This window comes from Clinocottus analis, unplaced genomic scaffold, assembly GCF_023055335.1.
Source record: "Clinocottus analis isolate CAN_PGR_092001 unplaced genomic scaffold, fCliAna1.0.p SCAF_1, whole genome shotgun sequence".
NCBI classification, from domain to species: domain Eukaryota; kingdom Metazoa; phylum Chordata; class Actinopteri; order Perciformes; family Cottidae; genus Clinocottus; species Clinocottus analis.
Window position 1 is genome coordinate 14,286,533 of NW_027175820.1, and position 24,961 is coordinate 14,311,493.

The 24,961-nt window shown below is 38.8% G+C and overlaps 1 protein-coding gene across 1 annotated transcript in view; it reads right to left on the reverse strand.

Moving 5' to 3' along the window:
• Positions 1 to 24,961, reverse strand: part of spon1a (spondin 1a) — a 51,941-nt gene that overhangs the window by 14,292 nt on the left and 12,688 nt on the right. Inside the window, exons 5-6 of the mRNA XM_068583654.1 lie at positions 24,505 to 24,627; positions 19,659 to 19,807 (exon numbers count right to left, since the gene is read on the reverse strand). Coding sequence (XP_068439755.1) covers positions 19,659 to 19,807; positions 24,505 to 24,627 — 272 coding nt within the window. The remainder of the gene's footprint in view (positions 1 to 19,658; positions 19,808 to 24,504; positions 24,628 to 24,961) is intronic.

The window sequence follows — 24,961 nt, forward strand, 5'->3', positions numbered from 1 at the left end:
ATTGAATGTGCTGTAACTCTGTTACGTTGTTCATTCTGTACACATGACGTCGATCGCTTCTGTCCGTCCGGGGAGAGGGATCCTCCTCTGTTGCTTTCCCGAAGGTTTCTTCCTTTTTTTCCCCGTGAAAGGGGTTTTTCTATTTTGGGGGGGGGATTTTTTTCTGATCCGATGTGAGGTCCTGAGACAGGGATATCGAATGTGTACATAAAAACCTCCGAGGCTGATTTGTAATTTGTGATTTTGGGCTATACAAAAGAAACTGGATTGACCTGAAAATAGCAAAAGCAAGGTATTTTTTATAATAATAAACTTTGAATATAAACAAGCAAACAACACTATGTGAAGCAGCGGGGGCGGGGATTCAGGCCTTTGCAGACTGTTTTGAGCGCGTTATCTCCAACAGGCCTTTAAGGCAGGCTGTGTCTCATTGACTGCAGTTCACTTTTTCCACTGGACCAAATTGTTTTGATACGTGTTTGTGTTATTGTGTCTAACCCTTGTTGGATGAATTCAATGTTTTATCATTGTAGGAAATCTAAAAACACTCTTTTGAGCTAGGTTTGTGTTAATAGTAGAGCTGTGAAAAATAACGCTTTAACTCGCTATGATTAAATTACAGGATTAATGCGTTAATTTTTTTAACGCATTTAACGCATGAGCAGAATGAGCTTCTAATATACCTATTGAACTATTTCCGCTCTACTGCAGCTAGACTTAGATGTCAGATGTTCACTCGGGAAGACGTTGTCGTTTCACCAGCACAACCAGCCAAAGTAACATCTCAACGCGCAGCATGTTGGTCAGCGAGGGGCGTTCAAGTGGAATGCGTCAAACCAGCCTCACTGAACAACAAAGACCCCTCACTAAGTCTGCCTGTGACAAGCTGAGTAGCACAGTTGAATTAATATTGTTGAGGATGATGGGTTCACCAAAGTGTTGCGAGTGTTAACGGGAGACCCGAGCATCAAAGCACCAAAAAGACACACAATCCACGCGCTGTACAAAGCTGGAAAGAACAAAACGTAAAATGACTTGGCTGCTATGGATCATGTGGCGCTGACAGGGGATCACTGGACTTCTATGAGTAATGAGAATTACCTGGTGACCAGACGTCCTCTTTTTCCCGGACATGTCCTCTTTTCGAGACCTAAATAATGCGTCCGGCAGGGATTCCAAAAACGTCCGGGACTTTGCCTCGTTGGATATTTGTGTTTCTCTGATTCTTTCACAAGCTAGTTATTACGCCCTTACAAGTTGTGGAAACGGTATCTTACGTTCATCTTCTTGCGCGAGCTCTGACTGTAGAGAGAACTGTCATTGGTCGACTGATCTCGGGGTTGCCAGATGCACGATAATTATCCTCCAAATACAACAATTTTGAGCCTTTGGTACGATACTTCTCCATCACCAATCTGGCAACACTGAGCACCTCGTCACCTCCACTCGCGACGAATATCCTGTTACGCTCTGAAGAAACTAGTTCTGCATAAAACAACGCCGCATCAATAATCAACTGGAATTTCAGCGACAAACTTTTTTTGGGTAGTTTAGCACGACTCGTTCTTTTTTTATGAGCTAAAGATTGTGTAGATGTACGACTGTGGAGCGGGATGAAACGATAACGGGGTTCACCTCACGGCCTGCATTGTTTAATAGCAACAGTGCAACATGTCAATGTGCAAGGTGTATGTTTTGGTTTGTTCTTCAACCTAAGGCAGCATGTTTATCTTTTTTAAAGATACACTAGAGCTGTGCCGGTGCGACTTCTTAAGTTACTGCATGTAAAAATACAGAAGGAGAAGATTTTAGTTTTATTAGACTATCACTCTGTTAAATGTGATGTAGAAAAGAGGTATTCATCATCTAAAGTCTCTGGCTGAAGTTGATAAGAAAGGAGATTGGAAATACCGGTCTTTTGAGGAATAGAACTAGGAAATATTGCTGTGAGATCCTTCGAGAAACAGATACCTCACAACAGGCAGCATTAAAGACAAGGACAGTGAGGAAGCTTACATTTAATCTTTAAGCAGCCATTTGCAGAACAAATTAAACTGTCAAGATGCAACTCACTTCTTAAAAGAACAGATTTCATGTTTTGCACCTCCAACCCCAGAAACAGCATCAGTTTTTGTCCTCTTTCCTTCTCTCTCCACCTTGGTATAAAACATTCCACAATAACTATACTTGAAAGGCCATACAATGGGATTTCAAATCAGCTTATCCTCCTAGAATTTGTGAAAAAATGTGCATGATTCTGCTTTGAAGGTGGGTAAGGGTTGGAAAATGCTTTTCTCTACCATTAAGTGATAAGAAAATATGAAAGTGGAGACTAGTGTGTGGATATGAAAGGGACTGTGATAATAATTTGTCTCTTCTGAGGAAATACACGTACACTTATATACACACACACACACACATATATACACACACACACACACACACACATATATATATATATATAGACCTCTCCCTCTATATATATATATATATATATATATATATATATATATAGACCTCTCCCTCTATATATATATATATATATATATATATATATATATATATATATATATATATATATATATATATATAGGCTGGGCAAAGTTTAAAAAATTTAACTGATTAATTGTATGATTAATCTGTGATTCGCGATTAATCACTTTATGCCCCAAATTCAATAATCAAGTCAAAACAAGTGTATTGCACGCTTTTATTTTAAAGTTATTTAAATGTTAACACACACACACACACACACACACACACACACACACACACACACACACACACACACACACACACACACAAATCCATGACTTTTAAAAACTTAAAACATATTGAAACTGTCTCATAATATTAATTCTCCCCATCAAATGATTGAGCTAAACTTTCCCCAACATGTGTTTAAAACGAAGTACATAGAATCTCATTGTTGGCTCTCATTCTCTTCATCCCTAATTGAATCTCCAGTCAAATGTACAAAGCCTCTGTCGGATCAATATAGAAGATGTAATCCAATACTTCCTATCATTACTTACAAATTACCAGAGACCCATCACTTAGTAATTCCCGAGACACGGATACCTTTCACAATTAATTGCAGACTTGTCCGCAAGCTATGCTGCAGGCAGAGGCCCATCTGACCCCTAAGCATTACTATAAATGTGGTATTTCCTTATAATTGAATCATCAGTGATCTTCTATTTTAGTGAAGATGTATTTGCAGCATAAAATTGTATTATATTAATACAGTATTTGATGCTCTATTGCCCTTGTCTGTTTTCTTAATCTTTACATTACATGGCACAGTCTCACAGTTAGAAAGACAAATGCAAAAAGCTTCCTTAATCAACAGATGTACAACTTGCAATATTAATCTACCAAGTCCGGGACCCTTACACCCTAATGAACTGCTTTTGACAGTGATATGAATTGCTCAAATCTTCAGACATTCCTGTATCTTTCTTGGCATTGTTCCAGCAGAAAACATCTATGATGTTTGTTGTGTTTCCTTCATTTGAACATATTTATAGTACACTTTTCTCATTGACATAAAACAGAATAGAATGGAGACAATTCATCTAGATGCATTTTTGCATTTCTGTACAACATAAACAATATAATGTTTTGTGATGGCACTTCTCATAGGTGCATATTATAGTATATACCATAAACAAGCCAATGATTATCTCGTCTCTCAGTCAAGGTTTGATTAGAAAGATATAAAGCAATGGATTGATACTGACTATTGATCAAATATGTAATTTAAAATGTTAATTAGGTAGGCATACTGGGCAATTTGCATGCACATATGTTTTACTTACATGTACAATACTGTCAGGAATGGATTAATTACCAGGCAGCAGTTTTTTATTATTATTTATATTTTCTATAATTTATTTTTTTACTGTAAAGGTCAATATTCACTTATCTCAAGATTTGAACATGTATTCAATAGAAGTTTGTTTATACCATTATTCTTGTTTTGTTAAAAAAAAATGTATTCATGGTATGCATGGTTTGTTTTCCAACATTGTTTTGCACATAGCATACAGTTCTGTTTTCAGAACAGTAAATAGTTAATCAGATATTTTACACTACTAATTAAAGTCTTCCACCTGGCGGTATTATTTTGAAATCCACTCACTGCTTTATGTCAAAGACAGGCAGAGAGGAATATAATGTTAAGGATTAGGCTTTGTGTTAGATCGTCTGCTGCTCAAATGGTGTTGCCTTTGCTTGTTTCTTGTCATGTCCTTCAACTTATTTAATACTAAGCAAAAGCAAATATGTCAGTTACATCCTGCAGGATGGTAGCTTAGAATGGGCTCAAGAACTGCATCTTCAGCTTGGAATATATTGTTTCCAGGGATTTAAACCATGTTATTATAGACTGAGAGACAATTATCCAGGATATGTTAAACACAACAAAATAACAACAACAGAAAGTCACACTGATTGTGTAAAACATATTTACATGGAAACAGACCAGAATATAACCCCCGGTTCACAATGTGTGTCTGCATTTCCTGATGTGGGATTGATGTGTGCTTGTTTATCTGTGCTGTGAAGATCAGTACACATTTATATTTGTGTGACCAGTACTGACACCATTATGTGTAAAATTTTATGGACTGGTGACAGAGGAGAACATGATGATGAAAGAGTACACTCTATCATCATCTCACAGCTATGTTATGAGGAGCTCAATTATCTCATTGTGGAGATCCCTCTATATTAATATTTATGTGTTGGCCTTTGTTAAGCAAAATCATTTTGGTCCAAGGATGAACAAAGAGGACCTCACAAAACTAAATGTAACTATTTATTCCTTTTAGTATATTTAAATTTGTCCCTAGTTTGATATTCATTCCCAGCATTCCTGGCTGTGCCCCGTTTCCTTGTGGCCCTACAATATGATATTATCACTATACCTAAGTCACAATAAGATATTGTTGTCATATGCTGAGTATTGTGTTATCAAACATTGCAATATATTGCAATGTATTACATATTTTCATTTGCAGATCATGCAGTTTGTCAACATCTGTTTTATCTAATAAGATAGGGTTTGTACTTGGTTCATCTCACTTCAGTCCATTTCTAATCGGCCTATAGCCAAATAACTTAATTAACTAATATACTTTTACTTTGTTTAAGTCATGTATAGTGGTGTTTTGTATAAAAACACACAATTTAAAATAGTTGTTATTAATTGTCTTATTTATTAAAATATAGTCATTTTAATCATGTAACATATATACATATATATATACACATATATATATAAATATATATATATATATATATGTGTATATATATATACATATACATACATATATACACATATACACATATATATATACATACATATATACACACACACACACACACACACACACACACACACACACACACACACACACACACACACAGCTATGAAACATGTATCACCAAAAACAAAATGACAAGATTACAATTTATGATAACATTATAATTTACTTTCCAATACAACTTTTCCTAGACTCTTAAATGGCAAAATCGGTTAATCTCGAGGTCCCTAATTGTAGGGCTAATTAGTGGTATAACAGATTGTTGTTCGGCAGTTCCTCAAGTTAATTACACAGTTGTTACTTAACCATCACAGTGTGAAATAAAGCTTTACTGACATCATTATCCGGCATTGTTCAGTGAAATATGCAATCAAGACATAGGCATTCATGCTTTCTGTTCACTGATACTGGATAATGGACAACAAATCAAAGATCTGTTCAGTTACAATATGATGCATTGAGGCGTTCGGTGAAAATAAATATTGGGTCCTTGGCAAAAAGAGTCTGGAGCCTTGTAGACCATTCGCTATAATCCAACAACAAAGGGATCTGTATTTGCTAATATGGATCATCAATGATCTGCAATTAATAACAGCAGCAAAAACATGTAATGAGGGATCTCTAAAAGTTATATTTGATCCTTTTTTTTCTTTTGTACCGATCCATTTTGATCCAATACGTGACTCCAATCAGTGTTATAATACAAACCGTGAGTTTTATGATCCACTGCACCAAAAGTGTCAATAGTTTACGAAACAAAAAAATCGAACTACAAAGACAGGAAAATAGAAAATAAAAAATGTAAAAAGCCCTGATTTGACGGCACATGAACCCTAAAATATAAAAACAAAAGCAAATTCTCAGATAGATTACTTATTTCTGACACAATGAGCATCACATGAATAAGTTTAAGTTTTAACAACGTCATTTTACAAACCTGAATTGTGAAATTTCGCCAACACCCCACGCTTCAAAATCAAGATAGGATTGTTAACATGTTGGAAGGTGTGGTCAGTCTTTTCCCTGCCTGTGAGTCCTGGAAGCAGTGAGTTCAGGTTACTTCTGTTAGCTTCTCTGGATACTAGATCGAATATTGTTCTTTTTTTAATATGTTTGCTTACTCAAACAGACCAGCTTATGTGTGGAAAAAAAGATTATTGTAAAAAGCTCAGTGGAGTAAGAAAACTGCTTGTATCCATTAGAAAAGACACATCATGCAGTACAGATGACATACTCTCTTATCTTTACTGGAAAAGATTCAGATTGCATGAATAATTTCGATCTAATCCAGACAAACGCAGTGAACTTTCATTTGCAATGCTTGATTTAGCATTTGTAATTCCCTGTTAGGCAAGAAATGGCATTTAAACTGGCATCATTGCAAAAAGGGAAATGGTTAATCAGACAGTGTTAATATGGTTTAATATTGCCTGCTTGCTCCACTGACATTGGAAACGGTTTCATATAAATATGGGCAGGAAAGGCAGAGATACAGCAGTTTGTGCTTTCGCATCGCAGAATAAACGATCACAATCTGCTACACTTAATAAACTACCATAACCTCGTTCACCCATTGGTGTTCTACAGCTCATATGACCTTGATGTGAATACCAGACCATATTGTCCTTGGTCTCTAAAGAATGTGCATCTTCTTGCCATTAAAAAAATAAAAATAATAATAATATTTTAATTTCTGCATAAATTTGATCAATCAAAAGTTAAGAGTCTGATCAAAAAAATGAGGGCCAATGAGATCGCAGGACCTCCAAACGCAGATAAGAAACGATCGTTTCAAAACAACCGTTAGAACTTTGCAGCTTGAGACTCCAATATATATATCAGCGTGATCCCACTGGTACCAGTGGATTCATAAGGTCTCTACGGTTACAACAGTGGTTGAGCTAAATTCGTCCTGCTTAATACATAAAGTCTAACCATCACTAGCTTGAAATCCAGAAAACGGAAAATTAAGAAAATCTGAAACGATCTATTAAGGACAGCCTATTTTTAAACCATTCTCTGTAGCGTATCCTCTAGAGATGGTTGCGCATGAACATCCCAGTACATTAGCAGTTTATGAAATACTCCTACCAGTCTGTCGGTGAGGCATTAACAACCACGCCACGTTCAAAGTCACTTACAGTAAATAATCTTTCTTCACCATTCTGATGCTTGGTTTGAACAAGCAGATTAGCTTGACCATATCTACGTCCATGCATGCACTGACTCGCGGCCATGTGATTGGCACACATACAAACCACATACATATTTATACAATGTACAAATATAAGCAAAACTGAAAACCTTTAAATCTCTGTTTATTCAGCAGGCATTGTCGCTTCACAGCAAGACGGGCTCAGGGTTCGATTTCTGAGCTAGACGGGCTAGGATCGACTCCAACCAACCGCAACCCAAAATAGGATAAGCGTTTAAAGATAATAGGATATTATGCAGCCCTAATGTGAATGTGTATGGGTGGAAATTGGTTTTTTCAACTTTTGAATTAATCAACATAACAAGGTATCTGGAATGCAACCACTTTTCATAAAATAAAACATTCTTCATGTTTGACCTTCCACTTAACAGTATTCATGATTTCCCAGAGTCTTGATCTAGAAAACGGACGAGGAAGCGCAGATGACCCATTTTCCCAATGCCAAAAAAGCCATTCTGACAATGAAACAAAAGAGAGAAGACCACCTAGTTGCCTATAATATGTAAAACCTTTTGGAGAAAAAAAATGATACTGGCTATTCCCATCTTCTAGTGGCTATGTAAACAAAATGAGGGAGGTAGCATCCCTTTACTCTCTGCAATAGCAGGAAGACATCCACATGAAGCAGTAACAGCTGGAGTTTCTGCTTTTTTCATATCCCATTGGAATATCAGCAGCACTTGTATAATCACCATGCTAAAAAGATAATTAATGCTAATTACCATGCAAATACCTCTTATTATTTTTCCACCTAATTAATATTACTGGAAATGTTAATTTCCCCTGAGTGCAGAACCATGCTAATAACCCATTCATATGCATTGTCATCCCTACAATATATCAAAGTAACTTGACAATTGTGGCATAGAGAATCCAATCAAAAGTAGTTGGAGAATGACCACTGCATGTTTTCTACATTATAAATATTTTCTGAAGACAAATAATAAGCAACTTAAATACACTTTTATTTGCCTAACTTTGAAGTATTTGCTGTAGTAGTGTGTCAGTAAGATTCTGCTTACACTAAAGATGGTAGAATACTTCATTCGGCATTCAAACTGGTCCAAGTATTCCTGGAAGACCACAATTATGTGAAATTATGAGTTGTGAGCCAAAGCACCACTTGGTCTAAAGGAGCATTATCCCCGGGTGAGAGAAAAGTTCCTCTGATGTTGTTATTAAAGTTCTACCCAGGAATATCTGATCTGTCTGTCCCAGCACATACTCCAAACTATTAATAGACATTAAAAAAAATGCTTAGAAATTCCAATGGGATGCAGGCTGGCTGTTATCAGCACACAGTGTAAAGGCTTACACAGCCTTCAGGTGTTAATTAAATCTCCCCTGACATACCCATATCCTGCAGAATAAGCAGCAGATCTGATACTGCATCGGTGAATTTACTTCAGTCACACCGATCTTGCTCAAAACAGAACAGGAGAACGTTCCTCAGGGTCATGAAGAAACGTGGCAACAAGAGAACTGTCCGTGCTTAAGGCCGATGAGTTTGTAAGCACTGACTACTTCTCTGGAGAGCTGTGAATTGATTTGCTGACCGTGGTTGTCCTCGGTGGCAATCTGTGAGCCTTGCAGTGTAGTCTGGAAACCTATAGTGCTGCCTGGCCCACTCATTCGTCAAGCAGCCTGAGCCATTATACAAGCAACTCCAGCAGACCTGGGCCCAGGGCTGAGGGATATTATTAGAGATGAATCGAGGTAACTGCCTTTGATGACCCAGTTCAGCCTGTCTGTCGCTCTATAAGCTTTTCTTCCGTTTTACTAACTTTCATTCTTACTTCCAGAAACCTTGCTCTGCAATGAGTTCAGTGGCCATTGACACTAGATGTACTGCACTGCAGAATGTATAACTATCCTGAAGCTGCCCGCCGCTCTATCAGCTTGCTGAAACCTGATGTTTCAGATTAAAGCCATATGCAACATCAGAGATGTCTTTCATATCCTCACTGAAGCACTATTTTACAAACAGCTCCGTCCAAAACAAATATTAAAGAGAAAATGTTACTTCACATTGATACAAGCAAGTTTGTCAGAAATAAATCTATTTACTGAATATATAATGTTTGTGTACGTTTTCCCAATTTAAGCTAGTTAGCCCTAATATATAAATAAATCAAATGGAAACCACAACGAAGTATTTATGACTGACGACTAGGCAGCTTCACTGCCCCTAAAGTCCATCATCCAATATGAAGACAGAGAGAGAGAGAGAGAGAGAGAGAGAGAGAGAGAGAGAGAGAGAGAGAGAGAGAGAGAGAGAGAGAGAGAGAGAGAGAGAGAGAGAGAGAGAGAGAGAGAGAGAGAGAGAGAGATTAGCTTTTTAATGCATTTGAGGCAAATTAATGCAACATTAGGAACGAAAGATGCCACACTTAAAGTAATGGAATAAGCAATACCTTGAAATTAAGAAAAGTTGTTGCTGTGGTAAATCGAATGAAACTACATTTTGTTTCATATTGTGTGTCAGAAGTATGCTTATAGTAGACATGTCTATTATGTCCTTTACTGTCAATCCCATTCTGTTTCCTTCATCTGTTTGACCCACGCCAAGGGAGACAGACTCCAGGTCCCCAACCTTCCAACTGATGTGGAGATTGCAATGTATTGGGGGCTCAGAGCCATAGGCCCATTTACATAGGGACGACATAACAGCTAGAGCCATTACTGGAAGCAGGGTTGTCATGCCACTTCATGAATAAAAGATCAAAAAGATTCATAGAGAGTTTATTGTATTTAGCTGGCCTTGATCTTTAAAAGATAGAGGAAGTCTCTATTCTTGAGCCAAAAACCTCATTCAAGAGTATCAGTACTTCAGCTTTTTACAGGTTCTGTTCTCTAAATATGTCACCTTGAGTTGACACAGCAAAAACCTTAATGGGGGACTATTTGTGTAATACTGTATGATAGACACACCAAATGACAATCAACGTTAATGTGGAGTAAATCACGGTGGCTGCAGTTTTCCACAGATGGGATGGAAATTAAATTATTTAAACTTTCTTTCATCTCACACAACCTGTATATATTAGAGCCATACATATGTCATACAGCATTGTCATGCATCATGTGTTTTCATATCTGCTCCGGTAAAATCCGTTCTCTGACATGGTTTTCAAACCCCTGTCTACAACTTGTTCACTTCTGTGCGTTTACAAACTGTAACAGTTTGGGCACCAACAACACATACAACACTCCTCTTCGAATTGCCACCTTAACGTGGTGGAGGAGTTTGAGTGGCTCGGCTGACACCCTGGACAACATAGCTCCCAAAATCACGAGCCACTCAGACGGCTGGGAGGGTCGCCCAAGGCAAACAGGTCTCGGGCGAGACTAAGAGCGGTTCAAAGAAACCCTGATGAACAGCAACACAAGGACCAAAGCCACCTCATCCGGACAAGGGAAACTGGGGCACCCTCCCAGAGCCAGGCCCAGGAGGCAAGCTCGTCAGCAAGCGTCTGGTCAAGTATCTGGGTGTCTTGTTCACGAGTAAGGGTAAGGTGGAGCGGGAGATCAACAGCCATCACCACCATTTACTGGTGGTGGGTCTACGTTCTAACGCTTACCTATGGTCACGACCGACTGGGTCGTAGATACAAACGCCTGAAATTAGTTTCCTCTGTAGGGTGACCGGACTCAGATAGGGTAAGGAGCTCAGACATCAGGACGGAGCTTGGAGTCGAGCCGCTACTTCTTCATATAGAAAGAAGTCAGCTGAGGTGGTTCGGGTATCTAATTCAGATGCCTCCTGGACGCCTCTCATTAGAGGTTTTCTAGGCACGTCTAACTGGTAGGAGGCCCCGGGGAAGACCCAGAACACGCCAGAGGGATTACATCTCCCGGCTGGCCTGGAAACACTTCAGGGTCCCCCAGGATGAGCTGGAAAATGGTGCGGGTGAGAGGAAAGCCTGAAGTGGCCTGCTGCCACCGTGACCCGACCCCAGATAAGCGGCTAAAAATGGATGGATGGAACACATACACACAAACAGGCTGTCCCACATTGAGTATGACTTTAGCAGTTAAATTTACAAATAAATAAAGAAAAACACATGAAACAGCGCAAGAGGTGCATTAATAATTTATTAAATTAATTAATAATAATTAATTGGTGGAGCACCATTATATCTTAAGGAGCTTATATGACCCTACGAGAGAGCTGCGCTCACTGAATGTAGGGCTAATTGTGGTTTTCAAAAAGGGAGGATGGGGGCCAGATCCTTCAGTTATCAAACTCCTCTTATGTGGAACCAGTTTCCACTTTCAGTCCGGGGGGCAGACACGGTCACCTCATTTAAGAGTAGACGAAAGACTTTCCTCTTTTATAGCGTTCATAGTTAGGGCTGACTCAGGTTTATAGTTAAGGCTGACTCAGGTTTGCCCTGGTCCAGCTCCGAGTTATGCTGCTTTCGGCCTAGACCGCTAAGGGGCGTCTTAGGATGCTCCTCTCTCCTCTTCTCCTTCTCCTTCTGAATGAATTAATGTCTCTCCAATGCACATTACTAACTCTACTTCTTCCCGGGAGCCTCTGTCCTTTCACGCCTCAAGTTTCCATGGATTGTGGCTGTCTCGAGCTGGTCTTGCCTCCTGCCATGGTGGCCCTGCTGATGCCCTGTCTCTCTACCTCCTTCTGCTGACATAGATCAGGTTCCATGCCAACTACTCATTATATGAATAATTTGTCCAATCTGTACACATGACATCTATTGCTTCTGTCCATCCGGGGAGAGGGATCTTCCTTTGTCGCTCTCACAAAGGTTTCCTACTGTTTTTTGGAGAGTTTTTCCTGATCCGATGTGAGGTCTTTGGACAGGGATGTCGTACAGATTGTAAAGCCCCTAGAAGAAAAAAAATGATTTGTGATTTTGGGCTATACCGGGGGTTGGCAACCTGCGGCTCTAGAGCCGCTTGCGGCTCTTTAGCGCCGCCCTAGTGGCTCCTTGGAGCTTTTTCAAAAATTTATGAAAATGGAAAAAGATGGGGGGGAAAATGTATGTTTTGTTTTACTATGGTTTCTGGAGAAGGACAAACATTCTTAATGTTTTCCAATGCTGTGAAAGTGTGGAGAAAAATATAAAATTTCAACACTTCTGTCAACGAAGATTTGCGTCATAGCCTGTAACACGTTTCTTTCGGCTTGGCACGGTGCCAGGCTGTTGGAAACAAACCTGCGGATGTGTGATGGGCCATGGATCCCAGAGGGAAAAAGAGAAAGTTAGCTGAGGAGAACAGAGGATTCAACAGTTCTTGGACTAAATCATTTGCTTTCATTGCCAATGTGGAAGGATTGCCTGCATGTTAGCTTTGTAATGAGACGATGATTTGAGTGTCTGTTGAGTTCACTGCAGTGGTTCACTGCACTAAATGGAGTTCATCACCCCCTTTGGGCTGCATTCACAAACAACCCGACTTAGAGAAGACCGGACCCAGTGTGACGCGGGCCGTTACCGGCCCGAACCCCGGCACGGAGCGGGCCATCACCGGCGCCTTCGGCACCGTAATCGGCCTCACATCGGCGGCCAAGTGGTCTTCAGACCGGCCCCGTTACCGGCTTCGCACCGCTCCTTTTCTTTTCCTCCGCAGAGTTTAGAAATTCAAATATGCTAAAATTCAGCAGGAAAGCAACAATAACACAAGCACACGATCATAAACGTAGTTGTAATAAACAATGAAACTAAAATACATGTATAAGCAAGGTATTTGTAATACTCAAAGACAGATGTAATCAGGAAGAAAATACGTTTCTAGTCAAAGTAATTGAAGATGTGTATTCTGGGGGAACGTAATTTGTAGGAGACAGAGTTGCTCCAGGGAAAATGAACATTTAATCATGAATGCTCATTATGTATTTGTAGCCTACTTAGTCATTTTAATAGTAGGCTAATATAGACACTTACAGCATGTGTTGCCTTCCTTATAAGACTTACATAAGGCTTTTAATTTTTTGCAGCTCCAGACAGATTTGTTTTTTTGGTCCAATATGGCTCTTTCAACATTTTGGGTTGCCGACCCCTGGGCTATACAAAATGAAATGAATTGAATTGAATGAAGGAATATCTTAATAGACATAATTAATGACTGATAAAAGATGAATTTATATCTCTAATTCAAAATATAATTTGAATTTCCTCTAACTGTGTCATCTCCCTCTCCCATTTAACAGACAAATATTCAGATAAACTCCTGGAACAGCCAAATAAGATAAACAAGGCAAATGCCTAATCCTTGAATGATGATGCACTAAGGAGTGTCTGGAGGAATGCCCTGTCCAAGCTCCTTTGCCTGTTACTACTCTCTAATCCTCTTGGTTCTCTGGACACAAGGAGAGCTTTATCAAAGCGGCCTCCGGCCAAGATGTCTGACATCCCAGAATAATCTACTTCTCATCCCTGTGACTGTGTATGTAGCCCAGCTGCACTGAGGACCAGTTAAATCAACATTTAGGGCCACACCCACACCTCAAACGTATACCATTTACATGAAATACCTGCAGAGGAAAACTAATACAAACTTTTAATGAACACGTTACTCTGACTTCTTCATTATAGCAAAACTAAATAACCCATGCATGCCTCCTACTGTACTGCTTGACTTTGGCCATCATAAAAACAGTCCTGGGAACCAAGGAAGTTATGAGGGCTTTTGAAAGCTTTGTTGTCCCAAACAGGTATTTCTTTACCTGGTTCATGAAGCCGACTTGACCGACCACGGGGAAAATATCAGTTGAAATACAAAAATAACTCTCTACTGAACATGAGTAAGTGATTCTTTATACCTCCAAGAGGACACCCAGAGGGGGGTTTGATTGCTCGGGATTTTCCGCATGCTCCTACACCCACTGTGGTTTGGCAAGGTTGGCTACAGAGATGGGGTCAAGACTTCACCCTCTGGGAGGCCACTTTATAACTAATTGGTATCAAACTGTGGCAAACCTGACCTTGTGCTGCAATAGAAGGATAAAAGAATACAAGAATATGTCAATAACAGCAACAAAGACGGATAGAAAAAGAGCCTGTAGCTAATGTTACTTATGATGTTACAATCGTCTGCCTCTCTGCTGTGTTCAGAAAGCTGAAGTAGCATTTTGAATCCATTTTACACAATCATCTGAATATTTAAAGACAAATATTCTCAGGAATGCAGAAATACAACTCAGCAAAAACACTTCAAAACAAGTCAACAAACCGTGTTTTGCACTTATGTCAGTATCTAAGTATCTAATATATGTTTGCAATTGTGCATGTTTTATGTCTCTTAATCCACATTGTAATTGAACGATAATTACACTTCTGGCAAAGATTAAGTACACAGGTTTCCCTTTTACATGCTTAATTATATTATAACATGGCTGAGAGAGGATTTAGTGCAGAGGCACTAGAGAGGGACAAATCTGAACCACTGTGAATTCATAAAGCATTTAAACTTCCAGCCCCTATACAGCGTGACCCCTTTCAACAAACAACTTGTATTAAGCACACTTCAATTCAGGGGCGTACTGTGAGTCAATTGGCAAACAAAAATATTTCTATCATCATATTCTCAAATACAAATGTCATATAATTACTTTCTGGATGGATAATCATGAACTAGGCCATTTCATGGAAGATGAAAGAAAAGAAAATATAAAAGAAAATGCCATTGATTGTATCATACATGTGTGCGTGCTGCATGGACCACCACATATTCTCTTTTACAGTAAACCCAGGCACAAGAAAATTAGTTGGACAAGAAATGAATGAAATTCGGAGGTTGAAAGACCTTCTGAATGACATCAAGGTGAAGAGTCGTTTCATCTCCTTTTGTTTGATGAGAGCTTGGATCTCAAAAAGACATTGCAAAACTTAATGATGCAAAAGAAATAACTGAACCTAAGTCATCTAGGCTTCTCAGATCTGTTTGCCTTATGCAGGTCTTAGTACCATAGGAGCCATATGCAGGAAGAAGAAAGAATCCTCAGTGGCTTATTATCAAAATGTCAAGTCTTATGTTTCATTTGGCAGCAAACAGTAACAGTAAATAAAGATAAATAGAGTAGACAGTACAGCTCTTCTCTCAGAGCATCTACTAAATAGTTACATAATTTCTTCCGACATCACAAACTGATGTATGACTGGTGAACGTTAATACAAAAGGTCATTGAAATGTGTGCTAAAAGACACATGGGGAATGTAGATTTGTATGCTTTGAAACATGGTTGTGAAGTAATTATCCGTGCACAAAGAGAAACACACATGCTTATTCAGTGAGTCATGGACCCAAAAGAACCTGCATATCTATTATTCTCTACCCACACACCCGAATGCAGGCCTTCCCTTTACAGATGGTAGACCTTACTGTTCTCAGCACAACTGAACTGCTAAATCCTTGTAAAGGGCACAGAAAGAGGCGCAGAGGGACAAAGATGAACAAGTAGCTTATATTTTCTTGCAAAATATTGTTTTTTATTTTGATAATCATGCAAACTAAATGCGCAAGTCAGGCATTAAGCTCATTGCAGACTGAAATTTGACTGTGGAAAATATGTAGCAAATGGCATTACCTTTATAAAAAAAACTTATATGAATTCTGTGCAGAAATAATTGACTTTATTGACTTCTTAGATTAAAAAAAGAAACAAGGGGCAAGCCAGGAGTCACTTTGATGATATACAAGTATCATCTCCCTATAAAAATATAGAAATAATAATATAAAAAGAACCACAGCTGTATCAAGTGACACAGATCTGTCACTTGATACAGCTGTCATTTCCTGTCATTAAGTTGTAATGTCTCTTTTTGCCTGAGTTGCGTTGTCGCTGCTCTGTGGCGCAGCTGTGGAGCTCAGGATAATAGAGGATTCCGTTAGCGTCCGTACTGTGCAATAATGAAAAACACCCCCTGCTGCGAGAGAAAATAGGGGATTTCATAATCCGTCTGAGGCCTCTGCCCTGGTCGCTAGTCCATGGAGAGAGTCTCATTAAACTTCTCATTAGTGACACACTGAGCTTCTGTAATGACTGAATGCCTATACAAATCACCTCAGACATGAAAGGAGGGACAACAACAACGGACCCAAACTGCAGCCATGTGCTGCCAAGTGCTCTGATAAGAGCATTTGTACTTGGCAAATGTAACAGCACTGCACATCTGTTTGTATGGATCAGGGAGTTATTGAGGCTCAGGGTTTGGAGCGGGTCATTCACTAATCGGTGGATCTGCGGTTCGATCACCAGCTTCTTCCGTTTGCACGTTAAAGTGTTCCTTGGCAAGACATGAATTAAACTTTAATTCATGTCTTGGTACAATATTCACTTTAAGTATATTTAAGTACTTTTTATACAATTGTTTTATTCCATCTGTATGTTTTAATTCATCTCTGTAAATTTATAATTATTTTTTACTGCTATTTTTTCAATTTTTAATCTGTTTTATTACCGTTCTACTGTTTATTTATATTAGTTGATTATTTTTTATCTTATTACCGTGAGCAGTGCTGCTGTAATCCTGTAATTTCCGCACTGAGGGACTAATTAAGGATTATCTTATCTATCTTATCTTATCTTATCTGAATACTGTATGAACCGTGCATCGGTGTATGAATGTGTGTGTGAACGTCAAACTGTAGTGTCGAGTGCTTTATGTGGTCAGAAAAGTAGAAAGAAGCTATGTAAATGCAAGTCTGTATACCATTCACCATCCCCCATTACACTCTGACTTACCAACTAGAACTACCATGCCCTAAACATCATGACATATCCCCTATTTATTAATATACACTTATTAACATGGAAGTACTCAACTAATACAAATTTGATCTGCATCTCTGGTGTAAAGTTATCATAAATCAAATTTGCAGTGCAGAAGGTCTGAGACTGTGTGGGTGTAGGCTGTTTTTGAGGAGGCTCTGACATGCAATATTCACATAGTAAGGACTGAGATGACGAGGCCAAGCAGCATGCTTGTATGGGGTGGACAAATTCAATTAAATGTGCAAACTTGGAACATATACTACAATTATGCAGTTTAATAAAGCTCTAATTTCAAAGAAGCATCTATTCCCAGAGGACAAGAAGAGGCACGGCACATCTGATAAGCGGTAACAGCAAAACAGATGGTGTAGCACACTCTTGTCCAAACTCTAAAAGTAGTCAAATAAAATAAAGCCATCTCACTGAATTGACATGAGCGTGATAAAAAAACAAACAGTCTTTGTGTGTGTAGTGTACACATGTTTGCATGGTCTGCATGCCTGATTGGCTCTGCAAATGAAACTTTATATTAACACTCTGATCAGTGCCCCCCTTTGCTGGAGTGGAGCCTTGCTTTGAATATCAATTTTGCATTCAGAGCTAGATGTTCCCCCTGACGCCCCACCTGACATGAAAAGAATCAGCTTTTTGTTTGTGTCAGCGTATGTACTGCACGCCACAAATGAGGGAGCCTCCTTTACCCAGCATACTTACCTCAAGGGAAATGCCAGACTATGTGTAAGTTGTATAAAGATGAATGCAATGAACATGTGCAGTGATTGTTCAGAGCAACAAAAGATTTTTTAGTATCAAAGCAGCTGTGAACATCAATCACAAGAACCCAAATGTCATATGAAACAAAAACACATGACCAAAGCTCAGTGCAATCACCTATTCACAGTAAGATCATATTGTTTGTCCACTAAAAACACATATACATGACACTATTTGAGCCATGTACACAGTAACGCCAATGCATTCATCTCCCTCCATTCATGTCGGCCAGTCCCACTTCAATTTTGAGCAATTATTTTGGACAACCACAGCCTGAGCCATGCAACACCTGGAGTAACATTACTAGTCAAGGAAAAGGCCTCACTCTGTCCTCTTCAATCATTCCACTATATCTGCTGATACTGTACAATCAAACTGCTGTATGTCCTGTTCATAACCTTTGACGCACCTATAGAAAGCAGAAGGTTGCCCCTCTTAGTTTATGTCATAGATCACTGTGATGCATGATTGATTTTGTGGATACATTCTTATTCTTCATGTGCTCCAGAAATGCTCAAGCAAGCCCAACAACACTTCTAACGATCCAGGCTGAGAGATGAGAATAATACAAAAACATATGCTGTATTAGCCGTGGGAAAGCAGCTATGATATAGAGACACCATTGCTCACACTGTGCACTCATTATCTGCTGTGACTCCAGGTCTTCGATATCAGCAATAAGCACTGTGCAGGACCATCTGCTCTGCCAACACGGTTATTCCAAAAGTGAGAAAGGATGCCATGGAGATGAAGAAAAGAATAAAGACATTCCATGTTGTTTGTTGAAATAATAGCTTGAAGATATGCTACAGAGGGAGTAACAACATAGAAGTGGAGCCCAAGGAATACATAGTAATTACAAGGTATTAGCTAAAAAGGAACGTGAAGGGGTGAATGGCAGTTCAAAAGTGAAAGTAGAGAAAATGTCCCTTGGACACACACAATAAGGGAGATGTTGAAATGGATTACTAAATAACACTGAGTTAATGATAGAATATCAGCTACTTCCTGTGGATGCTAACTCCTAGGCAGCAGAGTATTATGAGGATCAAGCACCAAAGTCTGATCAAAGATGAACTGATTATAAAGAATTGAATGCTGAGCCTTTTGAAGGGATGTATTATTGGTCTCATTTCATGACACACCAGGAAGTGATATTTCTTTCTAACCTTTTCTATCAACATCCAAACTAGGGCGGACCGCGGACTACACCCCCCTCTAGATCTTAGATCTTGTGTATTGGGTGCATACACAGTAGACAGTAGATGTAGAGTCAGGCTAAGAATTGTGTGGATGCTTGAAAGCACTAATCAATCTGGACAACAACGTCAAAGCAATTCCTTCCATGTTGAACTCAGGTGTGCACACCGAGAACATTCTCTTAGGGCCCTGCACTGTTGTGAAACTGACCTCTTACTAGTTTTGAACAAAGCTAAATATTCCTAGAAAGAACAAAGAATAAGCTTTTTCTTTCGTTAAATACCTTGAAATTATATCTTGCAAAAATGTATAGTGTGCATCAATGCTTTTTTGTGGGTCTGTTTCCATTGTACTCACAAACAACATCTACATCACACCATTCATCATCAGAGAATCTTACCTTCTGTCTGATCTCCTCCTCCATTTTGACAGGGGAACCCAGCTCAGCCACCTGTTTAACTCCGTCGCTAGACACGCTACCATATTCCCACAGTACATAGCTCTTAGAGTGGGAGGCACCAATAATGGCTGACCAGTGATTGGCACGACCTGCGGAATAATACAAAAAAGCATCTCATCAGTTGGGCATCCCTGTCTGTTTCCAAAAGTAGTATCTTAATCAATCAATTCGATGATACTTTTTGCCACTTGTAGAGGCACAACTCTATAAATGTCAATTATGATCCATCAGTTGATTGCTACATTAATCTGTTGATTGACAGATCAAACTCCTTGTTTGCCAAAGTATGTATTATGATCCATCAGAAAGGACAACACAGGCTAAAGCCACTTGAGCCATATACAATTACATAAGGTGGAAGCTAAAGCCCTGTTGTAACCTCCACTATTGTTCTATAAGGCATTTTAAGGCATGAACTACATCTTTTTATGTAGTATTGATGTTTACAGGTCATTTTAAAGTATCCTTACTATCTCACTGTGGGCACATTCGTGGTCTGAAATGTCACATATTCCAACATTACCCCTTTACTGCTATATAGTCCCCCTGCCGTTTATGTTATTATATACAAAGACTGAAATGGCATCCAGCTACATCACCCTTAAAGGAGCTTTTGATTTTAAAGCCCTGATCAACATCAATGTTATTTTTGTACTGGTGGGAACCAAGTTTTGAAGAAATCAAAATTTTTAACAGTTGCTTTTGACAGATAATCATCAAACTGAACAATTATTGTTGTTTTCTTTACATTGCCATTCTATGAAAACTTTTATCTTTACTTATTTAGTCAAGGTGAGGTTCAGATAGGTGTTAGGTCTGCCTCTCATCTCTGTGCACTAAATGCAGCCCTTACTCTGCTGTTCTCTAAGTCACCCTTTCTACCTTCTGCTTGTTCCCAGTCTAAATCTAAACAAGATTAATCACTATGATAATCTAATCTTTGTGTTTGCAGTATCCGTGTAATGGCAAATTATTTCAAAAAAAAAACTCAAGAGTTTTTATAGGACATTGCAGGGATTGCTAATGTCATTTTAGGACATTCCAAATAAGACATTTACTTTTTATGACTTTTGACATTTTTACAGCTGCTGTTTAATGTCAGAAGATTTAGACCCTGACCAACACATTTAAAAGTTCTCAAGAGAGTAAATACAACGCGGTGGGCTATTTTGTTTAAGGTGTTTTTGAAATGATTATTGCACATGGGTGGTGAGATGCTTACACTAACATTGTACATTTTAAAACTAACAGTCTGGTGTTAATTCCAAAAAAACATGTGCCATCAGCAATACACTCAACACTACTTTGGTGTCCAGTGTTAAGAGAAAATAACCAACACCAAGTGTTACTTGATAACTGGTGCAGTGTTGACCAGTACCGAGTGAACTTTGAATGCTGACTTGGTTGATTTAACTGGACTTCACACAACTTTAACCTATATTAACTACAAATAAAACATATGTAACAATTTGTCTAATTCTAAAAAAGAAAGCCTTCAAACTCTTTAAAGTCCCGGTGAAGGATTAATGATGATCATGATTTAAAACAACCTGCCTGAGGAACTGGGAGTAGCAATGTCAATATCATCTCGTAGAGCCTGGGTGGGTTTTTAACAGGGAAAGGTGCCCTTTACTTATTGCTGCCAATGTTTGTTTTTTTCATGAATGCTTTTGTGCTTCAGGTGCATTACATTTATCTACCTTTCAGTTTATGGGAAGCACCTTGAGAGCTGCAACCTGAAAAGTGGTCAGCTGAAGGGAGATTAGTGGTGGCTGTTTCTGCTCTGTTCCAGCATGAAAAAGTGGAAATGGTTGCTGCCTTGCATGTTGCTACAAGATAATAAATAAAATATTTTAGGGCATTTTGTTGTCCTTCATTTGATCTTTAAAGGCCTCTCGGTCTTTGTAAGTATGAAGTCAATGTTGTGAAAGGGTGGATTACCAAAGCAGAGGATGCCTTTTTCAATCATCCATATTTGTCATGACTGTAAATATGATTTCAAATGTATTATTTGTTTAATATAAATGTGATGTCCCTTTATGAGATTTTAAGGCCATTTGTTCCCAAGCTTTCATAAATGTCTGACCCTGGCAAGTAGGCAGTCATTGCCCGTAACCAAATAGCTTTAACATTATGGCTTTGATTCATAGTTTATCTCTCAACAAGTTGTTTTGCCTTAGGTTGACGCAGAATTAGTTTACTTCAAAGATGGGTGTAATTTATCCTTTTTAATAGTTTTAGTAGACATTAGTGCCAGTGTTGAAGCTGTTGAACATCTTCAGTTTGTGGAAATGTGTTTTTTAAGAATCAAGGCAGAAAAATAGAGCATTTGCTATGTGCTGAGCTGCAAAGTGTCTTTCAATAACCTGCCACAATTTGACATACTGTGTTAAAAATATGAGCCTCATGAGACTATATCTGAACCGTTTGACCTCTCTATGTTAATAGGACTGTCTGATACATGGTTCATTGCTGGATCTGAGAAAAATAAATGGTAAATTGACTGTACTTGTATCGTGCTTTTCAAGTCTTCCGACCACTCAAAGTGCTTTAACACTATATGTCATTCATCCATGCACACACTGATGGCGTGAGTTACCATGCAAGGTGACACCTGCCCATCAGGAGGAATTAACATTCATACAACATTCACACATCGTAGGCCCAGCTAGGGGAGCAATTGTCTTGCTCAGGTACACTTGACGTGTGAACTATAAGAGGATGGGGGGGGAGTGGGGACCGGCTACCCTGTGGTAACAGGACGACCTCTCATCCCCCTGAGCTACAGCCGCCCCTAACAAACTAATGAAGTAAGTAACAAACTAGCGTTCTGTGCATTGACAGATGTCTGTAAATTAACAGACTTTTGGCATGATATTCTTTACAGATGATGCAAAGTTGTAGTAATGCTAGAAAATACGTAGCTGTTTATTGTATTGGTATATATTGTGTATGTAAAGGTGACCATGAACATGAATTAGATTAATTAGACGGCAATGTGGATGTTTTGATGTAAAAAGGAATTTAACAGTGATTGAAGATCTTTCTCCTTGTGTTTGTGAATGCATCATAAGCCTCATATGCGATCATATGAAACCACTTTATATTCTGTCAAGGGGGAGAAAGTGTTGGCTAGCCTAAATATACAGGAGATAGATTGCAGCTGTGTTTTTGGTGTATAATATTTCAGGCTGAATTTCAAGATATTGCGTCCCTTGTGTCAGAGGAAATTTACTATAATGGGGTACTTTATTTCGTCAATAACTGAAAGTTAAACTCCTCTCTTCACCACTTTTGTTTCTCTCCTCTCTATCTCCCATGAAAAATCTTTGTTGACAACGAGGCCATTTTCCATCTCGATATACTCTATGTGTCCGAGCTGCTGGTGCGTGGGTTGAATAGCCATGCATTTCTGCATGACTTACAATGGGGACAAAAGGGAGAAAGATGTCAAGGTTATCGTGCCAGTAGTAAAAATAAAAACAGTCCTGTTGCCCTGTTTTACTGCACATTTTTGGTCTGGAATGTGTGTCACCATAATGGTCGAGGGCTTCTAGACTTGAAGGTCGTGTTAAAAATAGAAGGACGACATGTCTAATTTGTAGTATATCTCAGGTACCAAAAGCATGAGTACTACATGAACCACAAAAGAAATAGGGAGATCAAGTTTACGTCTAGCTATTTTTCTTCAATTGAAAGTATCATCAAAACTAAAATGAGGAAAGATCATAATGCGATTATAGTAATGTAGTCAGTAAATAATATTGTCCATCACAACATTGTGTCATACTAACTAACTGGTCATACTAACTGGTTACTGAGGTTATGTACAAGGAGAAATCCAACTGTAACACTTTATGAATCAGGATGAAACAGAGGCTACTTGCCCGATCCTCTTAAGTTTATCTATCTTCAAGGTATGTTTACGAATCAGTATGTGAGAGTGAGCCACACACCAACTACTCCCTCCATAAGACAGTAAATTATGGCTCCTTTGGGTTTCAGGGTTTATCTTATCCCACTCTAATCAGTATATTGATCTGGCTGGCGAGAGCCTGATTTAGGCAAGAAAACCAGTGTAATCCTTAAATCCATTCACATCCTGATAGTGTGGCTCAAGGTTATACACACATCACACCAAATTATAGTACCATACAGACAGTTAACGCCACACGTTGCTATTGAGGTCCCGATGCTGGGGCTAAATCCCCCATATGTCAGTAACATATTTAGTATTTGGGGTACGGTGAAACAAAAGACATTTAGTTTATGTTATTGTCAACAAATTAAATTAAAAGACCAAAAATGATCAATTTGTTAATTATATTCTGAAGTGCCTTTCCGGTCTGTGGCAATCGCCCTAAACCCAATCATTCATATTTAAGACTTAAATATTGATGAGTGTGTACTTTACCTTTCAGAAAGGTTAACTATTTTTCTAAAAGTTGTAACTGCTCTTTTAAGCAAAGGTTACCCATACAGGAACAAATAGAGAATTTGTTGGTGACTTATTTTAGCTGCAGGTGTGGTGAACTCTTGAGTAATAACAGCAGACAGATGCTGTCAGTGGAATCAGTTGAAAATAAACTGCAAAACTCATGTCCATCGTAATGCTAACTGGAAAGCAATAAAGGACTATGGTGTGGTATTTTATAGAAGAAACTATAATAGTCTTTGGCTGCATTGGGAATTCTTACAAGCAGTATTATTAATGCAATATTATCACACTTAAAATGTGTAATAGAGCTGAGTTCACATGACAAAGTGCAGATGAGTTTGTGCTTACGTGGATAGTCTTTGGGATGAATCTTCTCTGACCAGTTCCCATAGAAGGTGACTCTGTACTTTGCTGTTCCACAGGCACAGCAGTCAAGCAGAGGTTTATCGGTAATGTCTCCATATAGGGATTCTGTGCAGTAATGAGGGGGGAAGTAAAAGATCCAGAGAGAGAAATAAATAGGACCATGAGATCGTGGAGAGATTGCTCGTTAGTATAAGGAGCAGATGAGAGTGGTGCTCATCATTACAGGGGCTGGGTGCTTTACGAAAATGGGGAGCAGAAGGGAGGAAAAGAAAGAGGGCATGATAAAAGGGAGGATATAGCATGGGTCTTTTGATCTGTTTCACAATGTGACATCCAATGTTATGCACAGTCAGGGGGTCACACTCATTTATAATCATTCACATGCCAGAGCATAACGGCAGAGAGGACTGCCCCTGCATCAAAATCAAGAAAACAAGAA